At 40.6% G+C, this 12050-nt stretch overlaps 1 protein-coding gene across 2 annotated transcripts in view; it reads right to left on the bottom strand.

Moving 5' to 3' along the window:
* Positions 1-879: 879 nt before the first annotated feature.
* LOC118399000 (calcitonin gene-related peptide type 1 receptor-like) overlaps positions 880-12050 on the bottom strand; it is a 130430-nt gene continuing 119259 nt past the window's right edge. For both annotated transcript variants that reach the window (XM_052472613.1, XM_052472615.1), the window contains exons 12-16: positions 10447-10507; positions 10234-10300; positions 9677-9895; positions 8907-8948; positions 880-4076 (exon numbers count right to left, since the gene is read on the bottom strand). In XM_052472613.1, coding sequence (XP_052328573.1) covers positions 3852-4076; positions 8907-8948; positions 9677-9895; positions 10234-10300; positions 10447-10507 — 614 coding nt within the window. In that variant the 3' untranslated portion in view covers positions 880-3851. The remainder of the gene's footprint in view (positions 4077-8906; positions 8949-9676; positions 9896-10233; positions 10301-10446; positions 10508-12050) is intronic.

Here is a 12050-nt window from a genome sequence, read left to right as displayed (position 1 = left end):
CAGGAGTCTCTTTGCATACTGCTTCATTTTCCTCTCCACTTTCAAGTTGAACACTATCATTTAATGATTCAGTTTCATGGGTTGGGGTTTTCCTATATAAGATATTGTAAAACAGCTATTTGAAATCCAACATCATTGTTACTGACTTACTATGGTATAGCAGTGCTATAAAGAACCAACAGACCTTGAAATTGTCCTTAGTGTAATAGACGCTGCATAGTCGCAGAGGCTCTTAGAAAAGCAAAAGCTTGGCCTATCAGAATGATAACAACCAGATTCTACTGATGAGAAGAACTGTCCTTTTCAGAGGACAACTGGGATCTGATGTGCCCAGACTTTAACTGTATCTCCAATGGCACCCTATTCCCTTCATAGTGCACTACTTTTGACCAAAGCCCTATTGGCCCTGGTCGAAAGTAGTGCACTATATATGGAATATACAGCCTTTGTGTTGTATAATGGGTGTCAGAAGCATTACTGTATGACGGTTGATGAATGAGAGAGCAGGAATATACATGAAGTCAATCTCACGATACATCGTTTCCATCACATACTCACAATGCAAATCCTCTGAAACTTGAAATGTGTATTTTTTCCGGACAGACGACTAGATTTTAAAGTATGCCTAAACCATTTAGGGGGGTAATTTGGGTACAAAATAATACAGTGGGGATTGTGATGTTGAGGTATTTTAAAACTTTAAAATCCAGTTTCTTCTGCTCCCTTTAAACACACACACACACACACACACACACACGCACACACACGCACACACACACACACACACACACACACACACACACACAAAAAGGTTTGTTCCTAAGTCCTACAGGTTGCATTGTATTGTAGGAAAGAAAGAACAGACACAACAGGGAATCTTTTTGGAATATATTTCTGATTGAAATAGCTTTTAAACAAACAGCTGGTCACTTTGTGCATTTTACAAAACACTGTTTTTGTTTTCTTTGAAATAACGCCACACAGAGCACTTAAGAGGTCGAGAGCCAAACACAAGCGGAACAAAAGAACCAAAAACTGCGGTTGAAACATTTCACATCTATTACACACACAAACTCTGCTGTCATGTTGACATGGGCACAGGACAACATGACCATGAGCATACTAAATATACAGAAATTATAATATTCCTCCAAATTAAAATAAAAACCTTTAACATGTTATTCATATCCAGAAGAAATAAACCTCAAAAGATGGATGGATCAAAACCTTTTTTAAATCCACTTCACAGTGGTTAAATCCTTCTCTGGAATCAAACAGACACAATTATCTGTTAGAGACCTCATCAAATGGCCTTCTTCTACATTTTCAAACTGATTATCACCGTGTCAAATCTTCCATGCTGGCCCGACATCAGCAAAGACATTGGAAGCAGTATTAACATTGGTGTAAGTGTAAAGATTTACTTTATCTTGGCCTAATAGAATTTGAAGATGTAAAATAAATTAGATTGGCACAATTAACTGTATTGTCCCCAAAAGAAAATGTGTCTTCGGCATTCAGGTCCAGACTAGTCTGCAATGAGTCTGGGCACCTCATTTATAAATGGCATTGTATGCACAATTTAAGCTTACATCTGTGCGTACAAATCTTTATATAAATGAGGCTCCTGGTTGTCATCGGTACTGAAGTACCTGTACCTGTCTACAGTAACATACTGCTACGTTATATCCAGATCAGGGCTGCTCCAGAGCTGCTCTTCCTTTCTGAGAGCCACTGGACTTAAATCCTAGCAGATGTCTATCTTTAAAAAGCATGTGAAGATGGGATTCATCTGGACATCAGAAGGCCCCAAGGCTCATGGATCACTATCTGCATTTTACACACTGATAAACACACACACACACGCGCGCACACACGCACGCGCACACATGCACGAGCGCACACACACACACACATATCTCTTTTAACTCAATACAAAGCAGTGTGCTGAGCCATTTCGTTCAGTTTCAATGGTTTTCAGTGTCCATTCTAGAAATCAATTTTGGTTGTGCAATTTACAAAGGAACACATTTGAAGGTTAAAATGTACATTTCTATGAAATAGAAGGGGCTTGTTGAGGAGACCACCTGCAAGCAGTGACGGTAAACAAGAGATTGCTTTTCTATTCCTGACTCCTTAAGACAGCCTTTGTGACACAAAACCAGAAACACACTCCTAGAAATTAGCCTGCGCTACCAGATTAGCGAAGAGCAAAGGATTCCACATGACACTTTCTGAAATGCCTCAAAGACTTTAATTCGGGATCCAATAGCATTATAATTTAAGGGCATGATATATTACAGATGTAGGATCTTAATTCGATTTTTAACATTCCTGGGGTTTAAAATTAAATCAAATTGTATTTGTCACAATGCTTCTGAAGTTTGTAATTTCAACTTCGAAATTTCAGACTTGATTTATCCTTGTCTATTCATTATAATCTATGGAAAAATGTACATTTCCTGTTGCTGCAGGATTATTTTCCTGTTGTAGCAAACTGGCTCAAATTAAGATCCTACATCTGTAGGTGAATGAAAATACATATTCTGTAGTATTCACCACAAGAGAGTTGTTTGAAATAGCCCTCAGTTAGAACGATTTAACAGATTCTGTACAATGGAAGGAAAATGCTTCTTCGAGGTAATCATGTTTTCAATTTAGATAATTGTATTGAAAATGATAATTGTTGATATAGCAACACTGTGCAGGTAGCTTTAATGTATTTAATAATTTTCTCTCCTTATTCCCTATATTTCGATTCATAAACGATTTGAAAAAGAAAATAAATTTGAACATAATTAAAATGGCCTTAATTTAAGCACAAAACATAACGATTCTTCGGTAGCCATACAAGCCTCACTTTAGACCTTTTGGCAAATGGACACGGTAAACAACAGACTATTTCACTCAAATAGTCTCCCCTCTAGAGCCATGTGGTACTCAAAATGGCTTCTAAATGCGTTACCTATGTCATTCCATATCTTGCTTTTTATTTGAAGTTAATCAATCCTTTTTACTCTCTCTTTTGAGTCCATATCAAGGCGTTCTGTATCTTCTGCACTCTTTAAATCCAGGCCTTGTGACAGAAACACCACAAGAACAGTCAGCAGCTGTACGAACAGCAAAGCAGTCTGGCGGAGCTAACTAGCTTCACAGGACAGATAGCAGGTATTTATAGAACAAGTCGTTGACAAGAACAAAAACATTTAGTCCGAAAAATAGAATCTTCTAAAACACCCTTTGACACTTTTAAAGTGAAACTGGTGAAACAAATATGTACAGGATTCCAGAGCTTAGGTACAGGGAGCCGTTGTCAACCTTTGAGCTCATGTGTCATGGACACTGTCGGTCACTTCAGTGTTGGATTCAGTTCACGCAGTGCATGCCTATGGCAGCCGAACCCACACATCCTTTGGTATAGATGAAGCAACAATACAGTTTCATCATCATCAACATCATCCTCAATGTCCCCATGATGTGTAGGAAGAGCTCCACAAATAGCAGACACAAATAGCAGCTTTAGGACGTGCCACATTTCAAACTCGACTCCCGTTTCATGTATATCTTATAATGTTTTTAAAATCAGCCACAGCAGCAGCAATGTCATGTAAAGAAGCATCAGCCATCGTTGGCCAAGTCATGGGAGAGATACTGTATCACTGTATCACTGTCCAGACACACACGGTCTTCTCCTTCACAGTCTGGGGCTTTTACCCCCTCGTTCTGTCTCTGAGATGTGGAAACGCGGCGGGACCGCTGGGTTGTTTCGTGTTAGATAGTAGAGAAACGTCTCCATCTTGATTCATCTACTAACTCTTTTCTCCTCCCACACTCAGACTGCCTCCCGCTTGTCAGGCGTACATCTCCCCTGTCTTAAGAGCCACCAGCTCAGAGTCCTCAGAGGTGTGTCTGCCGTTTAAGTGTTCGCTGTTGCAGTCGTGGTGGTACATAAAGGCGGGCACCTCAGTGATTGATGTGGCGGTGTAGGAGGTAGAGCGCATGGAGCAGTGGTCCCTCCGTCGCTGACCCCACTGGGCCTTGTACTGAATCCATTGTCGCTTCAGAGCCGCCTGCACCTGAGAAAAATGAATATTCATATTATAAACTGTATTCTCTAATGGGTGAGTACACACACCAACGGATAAACAAACGTGGAGTGAGTGAGAGTGAGAGTGAGTGTGAGTGTGAGTGTGAGTGAGAGTGTGAGTGTGAGTGTGAGTGAGTGAGAGTGTGAGAGAGTGTGAGTGTGAGTGTGAGTGTGAGTGAGAGTGTGAGTGAGAGTGTGAGTGAGAGTGAGAGAGAGAGTGAGTGAGAGTGAGTGAGAGTGAGAGTGAGAGTGAGAGTGAGAGTGAGAGTGAGAGTGAGAGTGAGAGTGAGAGAGAGTGTGAGAGTGAGAGAGAGAGAGAGAGAGAGAGAGAGAGAGAGAGAGTGAGAGAACAACCATATTAAGCCACTCTTGGAGGACAATGGATGTACATAAAACTTCTTTATTATTACAATCGCTGCATTTCAGCTGGTGCCTTCATCAGGGTTTTACAGACACACAGAGAGACTCATTAGGCACGGACAGGTGAACAGCAAAAAGACACATGGTCTGTTTATACCTCACTGTCACCTCACAGCAATTTAATCCCTCAATGTCATCTCACAGCATTTTAGTGCACAGCCACACATTTTCATCAATATGCATGATCATTAAATCAATGTAATGTGACTGAGCTCAGGAAATGTGGATTCATATGATAAATGTTAATGGCAGTTTTTTAGACATGAAGAAACACAATTGAATCACAATTTCCTGTGATGAATTGAAGGACAATAGCTTCTCCTTACTGAGTTTAGTGCAGGTAGAGTAGATTGATGAATTTACACTTGCTTATCTGCTGTTCCTCTTTTGAAAATCACCAAGTTAGTAAATTATACATTATGAGAGTATGAAATTATTCAGCACAGCACAAATCTGATTAAGAAAAAAATGAAAACCGGAGAATTATCTTGTCTGATAACTTTATACTGCATGAATGAGCGTGCACTCTAAAAATGGAAAGCAAAGCAGTGTTTGACATAGTTCTCTCAGAAGAATGGCCTGAGCCAGCACAGGGAACATCTAATTCCTGAACAATGCCACACTAATTATTGAGTGAAAATGAGGACAGGACACACTGCACTCTCCCATGATCTAATGATGCAGAGCATGTCAACAACTAGCATTGAAAATCGAGTAAAAATGACATTCGCCTGTCTTTTTTTCAGTCTGACGTTTTTAATCATACTTTTGAATACTAGTTGTTCCTGCCAAAATCAGCACCAGGACCTAGAGACACACTGCTGTGCACAGGATTTCACTTTTCTTTTTAAAAACTACTTGTACTCTGGTCCAAAGTAGTGCACTATATAGGGAATAGGGTGCAATTTCAGACGCAACCTAGAAAACATAACAATAAGTACTACTTTTTTCCTCATTGGCGTAACTTGACAAAGAGTTATTCAACAGACTGTGTAGCTAGTGCCGAGTCCCAAATGACACAGCTATTCCCTTTATATTGCACTACTTTTGACCATGACCCTTAGGGGAAAAGGTGCCCATAGAGAATGTATGGAATATGGTGTCAATTGGGACACAGCCTAGGTCTAGGTAGTTTGGCCCCAGAATCAAATTGTGCAATGAACTCATCTCCAAAAATGAATGGCCCAAATTAGGAGACAGTAAAAGCCATTATGCTGCAAAGCAAACAAACATTCCCTTACTGTGTCAATGCGTCTTTTATCCCCCCCGACAATGCTGAATCGGTTCTTCGGACATGTCAAACTTGGTTTACGAGAGCCGATGGAGATGCTGATGGGGCCTGGTTGCTCACGCATGAGCTAATAATTGACCTGTTTTCCCGGCCCAGAAATCTTTTCCTACGTATAAAATATTACTAAACACTGCGCCTGATGGTGAACGAACACTATGTTAATTCTCTGTGTTTTTGTCAATGCCAGATTCGACCTCATGCTGTGTATTCAAATAAGGTCTCTGTTTTTCTGGGTGTGTGCATTGTTTTTCTTTCTACTTTCTCAAGCGAAGAAAATGCTCAGTCACTCTTTCTCCTGGTCTGTGCTCAGACTGGCCAAGCAGTACCTGATGCAACTCCTGACCTATTAAATGTGTTCTCTCAATGTATTTTATTAACTGACTGGGTGGGTGGGCCTATGTTAAAACCTCTGGCCGTTATGGATCACAGCATCTACAATATGACCTAAAAACAAATCTGAATGGTCTCTTTAAAAAAAACAACAGTAATGTCCTTAAAAATTTAAAAGTTGAAGTTTGTGTTGGTGACTCTAGATTATGGACATCCGCTGTCAGACAGCAAACAACTGCAGGCTGAGGTGAGTGAGCGACAGACAGACAGACAGACAGACAGACAGGGTGGATGATTCGCCCCAGAGATGTTCAAGTGTCTGAGGCATTTCTAAGGCTTGTCTTCCTTCCTCTTCATCTGAGATGGTCCTAGTGCTGTTGCCTCTGCTACTGTACAGGAGTCAGCTGACTCCATAGATTCAGTGCAGTAATTCTCTCTCTCTCTCTCTCTCTCTCTCTCTCTCTCTCTCTCTCTCTCTCTCTCTCTCTCTCTCTCTCTCTCTCTCTCTCTCTCTCTCTCTCTCTCTCTCTCTCTCTCTCTCTCTCTCTCTCTCTCTCTCTCTCTCTCTCTCTCTCTCTCGTCCTGACAGCTGAAATGGTGTGCATGACGGGACAGACGAGTCCTGACAGCTGAAATGCCACCAGGCAGCAATGAGCTGTTTCATTGGGGTCTGACTCATCATTCCCTCAACATGGCCAATTAAAACTATACTTTGCCAGAGGTTCAATTAAAGCTGTACTTTACCAAAAGGTAAGGGTTCTTCAGAGGTTCAATTAAAGCTGTACTTTACCAAAGGGTAAGGGTTAAGAGATTCTATTAAAACTGTACTTTACCAAAGGGTTCTTTTAGAGATTCTATTAAAACTGTACTTTACCAAAAGTTAAGGGTTCTTTTAAAGATTCTATTAAAACTGTACTTTACCAAAAAACAATGTACCAAAGTATAAGGGTTCTTCAGAGGTTCAATTAAAACTGTAATATACAAAAAAAACTTTACTTTACCAAAGGGTAAGGGTTGTTCAGAGGTTCAGTTAAAACGGTACCATACCAAAAGATAAGGGTTCTTCAGAGGTTCAGTTAAAACGGTACCATACCAAAGGGTAAGGGTTGTTCAGAGGTTCAGTTAAAAGGTACCATACCAATAGTAAGGGTTCTTCAGAGGTTCAGTTAAAACGGTACCATACCAAAGGGTAAGGGTTCTTCAGAGGTTACGTTAAAACGGTACCATACCAAAGGGTAAGGGTTCTTCAGAGGTTCAGTTAAAACGGTACCATACCAAAAGGTAAGGGTTCTTCAGAGGTTCAGTTAAAACGGTACCATACCAAAGGGTAAGGGTTCTTCAGAGGTTCAGTTAAAACGGTACCATACCAAAGGGTAAGGGTTGTTCAGAGGTTCAGTTAAAAGGTACCATACCAATAGTAAGGGTTCTTCAGAGGTTCAGTTAAAACGGTACCATACCAAAGGGTAAGGGGTCTTCAGAGGTTCAGTTAAAATGATACCATACCAAAGGGTAAGGGTTCTTCAGAGGTTCAGTTAAAACGGTACCATACCAAAGGGTAAGGGTTCTTCAGAGGTTCAGTTAAAACGGTACCATACCAAAGGGTAAGGGTTCTTCAGAGGTTCAGTTAAAACGATACCATACCAAAGGGTAAGGGTTCTTCAGAGGTTCTGTTAAAACGGTACCATACCAAAGGGTAAGGGTTCTTCAGAGGTTCAGTTAAAACGGTACCATACCAAAGGGTAAGGGTTCTTCAGAGGTTCAGTTAAAATGGTACCATACCAAAGGGTAAGGGTTTTTCAGAGGTTCAGTTAAAACGGTACCATACCAAAGGGTAAGGGTTCTTCAGAGGTTCAGTTAAAACGGTACCATACCAAAGGGTAAGGGTTCTTCAGAGGTTCTGTTAAAACGGTACCATACCAAAGGGTAAGGGTTCTTCAGAGGTTCAGTTAAAACGGTACCATACCAAAGGGTAAGGGTTCTTCAGAGGTTCAGTTAAAATGGTACCATACCAAAGGGTAAGGGTTCTTCAGAGGTTCAGTTAAAATGGTACCATACCAAAGGGTAAGGGTTCTTCAGAGGTTCAGTTAAAATGGTACCATACCAAAGGGTAAGGGTTCTTCAGAGGTTCATTTAAAACGGTACCATACCAAAGGGTAAGGGTTCTTCAGAGGTTCAGTTAAAACGGTACCATACCAAAGGGTAAGGGTTCTTCAGAGGTTCAGTTAAAACGATACCATACCAAAGGGTAAGGGTTCTTCAGAGGTTCCGTTAAAACGGTACCATACCAAAGGCTAAGGGTTTTTCAGAGGTTCAGTTAAAACGGTACCATACCAATAGTAAGGGTTCTTCAGAGGTTCAGTTAAAATGGTACCATACCAAAGGGTAAGGGTTCTTCAGAGGTTCAGTTAAAATGGTACCATACCAAAGGGTAAGGGTTCTTCAGAGGTTCATTTAAAACGGTACCATACCAAAGGGTAAGGGTTCTTCAGAGGTTCAGTTAAAACGGTACCATACCAAAGGGTAAGGGTTCTTCAGAGGTTCAGTTAAAACGATACCATACCAAAGGGTAAGGGTTTTTCAGAGGTTCAGTTAAAACGGTACCATACCAATAGTAAGGGTTCTTCAGAGGTTCAACCTTAAACTGTTACTGTATACTGTCTACTGTACCTCAACAAACAAATTATATAAGAGTACAACTGAATGGGAAGTTGCTGGTTTCCACAGAGTGAAGAAAGATATTCTGTGTTTTGTGTGTTGTGTTAGTACAGTAGTGCTTACCTCGCCATTGAAAAAGCAGAATATCGTTGCCACTAGTAATCCCTGGAGGGAAAACAAGACAATCACACACTCTTAGAAAAAAAGTTGCTATCTAGAGCCTAAAAGGGTTCTTCGGCTGTCCCCATAAAATAACCCTTTTTGGTTCTATGTAGAACCCTGTAAATAGAGTTCTACCTGGAACCAAAAATGATTCGACCTGGAACCAAAAAGGGTTATTTTATGGGGACAGCCGAAGAACCCTTTTGGAACCCTTTTTTCTAAGAGTATACCTTATGTCAGATCAGAGCTTTGGTAAAGACTGTTCTGCTAGCATACAATCAATTGCCTTACATACCTGGTAATGCATTAATATATGCATGACGTAGTCATTACCTGGTAATGCATTAATAAAGGCATTACCTGGTAATGCATTAATACAGTCATTATCTGGCAATACATTAATATAAATATGACCTGGTAATGCATTAATATATGCATGATGTAGTCATAGTGATTACCTGGTAATGCATTAATATAAGCATGATGTAGTTGTAGTGATCAGTTTCATTACCTGGTAATGCATTAGTATATGCATGATGTAGTCATAGCTATTACCTGGTAATGCATTAGTATATGCATGATATAGTCATAGCGATTACCTGGTAATGCATTAATATATGCATGATATAGTCATGGCGATTACCTGGTAATGCATTAGTATATGCATGATGTAGTCATAGCGATTACCTGGTAATGCATTAGTATATGCATGATGTAGTCATAGCGATTACCTGGTAATGCATTAGTATATGCATGATGTAGTCGTAGACCTCTCCCGCCAGACGGTTCTCTGGCCTCCAGGGGAAGATGACAAACTGGATACCCAGGAGAGGGACCAGGATCAGCGTCGCTCTCACTGCCTTCATGTACATGTTAGACTCTGCCCGGTGGGTGTCCCTCAGCTTAGTAACCAGCACCCTCACAATGTTCAGCAAGAAGAACAGATTCACCTGGGGAAGAAAGAAGGCATTTTATAAACGTCTGAACATGGTTGCTGTGTCTGAAAGGGTTGCAACCTAATCTGATTATAATGATTTTGTCTAAACAATGGAAGTCTAAACACCAGCACAGGACACAATTAGCTTTGATTGATGTGTTGCACATTCAACAGTATAACAATACATGATTTTTGGTCCAATGATGGCTACCTACGTATTAAGTTTTGATCTAGAAGAACATCCAAGTACCATTATGTTCTACCTGCCACCAAAAAGTGTTCTTCAAAGGATTCTGCTATGGGGACAGCCAAATAACTTTCTAAGGTTCTAGAGTGTAGGATGTAACTTACGAGCAGCGCTGCCATGATGGGCCCGTGGACCACGTAGAGCAGGTGGGTCTCGACACTCATCCAGCAGCTACAGGAAGGAGAAACATTCTCCGTCACGCAAGTCTACAAACAGACAATGAATTCTTCTTCTTCTCCTTCTAGATCTGTTCACTGCAGCCCACCACACAGCTGTTCTGTTTATTTACAATACTAGTGCCGAGGACCATCACTCACTTGTCATCAAAATACTTCTTCCTTGCCACGGCATGAATGGATGCAGGCACTAAGGGAAACCCTGGAAACCAGAAGAAAGACTCTGTAAGGACATCTGCAAAATGTAAATTAATCAATTCATGAATCAATCAATGAATGATGTTATGTGTATTATGACGGAAACATCTACAATGTGGTTATTACAGTAATTAGCATGTAATTCCTCAGTTATAAGAGTAACTTCTTGTATATCTTCTGTATTTTCGATAGAAGAGGATAAAGGGGAAGTTCACTGAAAATACAACTGAACATGAACACAGACAAGGAAAGTGGAGAAATCATGTTCATTTTGTATTTTGAGTCAACTATCCCTTTAAGGATGTTAAGCATAATTTCAATACCCTTTAAGGTGAAGATACCTGGCAGAGCAGACAGCCAATGGAAGCCCTTCCTAAATTCAAAACAAGCTTATACTATCCTACAGGTGTAGGATCTTAATTTGACCTATATTGTCACAACAAAAATAAATCCTGGAGCAACAGGATTTTAACGTTTAGTCCATAATGTTGCTTGATCGGTGGTTAGGCTATTAGCTGGCCAACAGTAGGAGACATGGAAAGTACAATACTGTTACAGTAATATAACCGTGTGTTAGTGTGGGTTTTCAATGAATTTATGTAAATCACAAAGCTCATCTGCAATCAATACCTGTGGTGTAAGAAATTTGTTGGCAATAAAAGTCATCAAATTAAGATCATCCTTATCATGCTGTCTGCTACAAGCTGAACAAGAATAAACCCACACTGAGCAATTTCCTCTAATAATCCAGTCTTGTTAAATCCTTCTCCATTAACAACACAACCATACCAGTGTTTATTGGGGGTTTCATTTTAGCTGGGCCATAAACAGATTAAACAGATGAATCCGAGCTGCGGGTCCGTTTAGAAGTGATTTATCAAAGCTCTACGGCCATATTGGCTACAGATGGACTAGCTGGATGTCCTCCATCCATTCCTCGGGGTGGCTGTGTGAAAGACACTGTAGCTTCTGCCCCAAGGTTATATCACGGCATCTTTAATAATGGCCGACCATTCACAGTTATCGTATCACTTATCGGACAGGCAGGGCTCATATTATAACACATCACTCCTCCATTAAAGAGGGGGGAGAACAGAACAGACAGCACGTTAACAGCAGCTATCCAATAGGAAGAGCTACTAAAGCTGTCAATCTGATACAGGGTTTGGTGGGGTTGACACACAGGGAGTGTCGCAGTTAACAGTGACCTCAGGGTTGTCTCTGATCCTGTGTCCCGACACAGATTGCGTCCCATTGTGTTGTGTGACACACAAGCGGATCTATGTGTGATTCACCGATGGTGGGAGCTGTTTACAATGTTATTTTATTTCTACAGTGAGTACAGGGTGATGAAATATGAAGATCGGCTATGAATCATGATATAGGAGCGCAGAGGCCTCCGAGGCTAGGTGAGTTTATGGTTTTGAACACACTATAACATGCAACAGGTTGCTATGAAGACTTATTGCTGTATCATGTTACCTCAGACGTCATTAGAATAGATAGAATAGATAGTGAAATACATGACCCAAAAACAGATGGGCAAG

The sequence above is a fragment of the Oncorhynchus keta genome, chromosome 20, assembly GCF_023373465.1.
Source record: "Oncorhynchus keta strain PuntledgeMale-10-30-2019 chromosome 20, Oket_V2, whole genome shotgun sequence".
Classification (NCBI taxonomy): Eukaryota; Metazoa; Chordata; class Actinopteri; order Salmoniformes; family Salmonidae; genus Oncorhynchus; species Oncorhynchus keta.
This window is presented reverse-complemented; position numbering and strand designations above follow the sequence as displayed.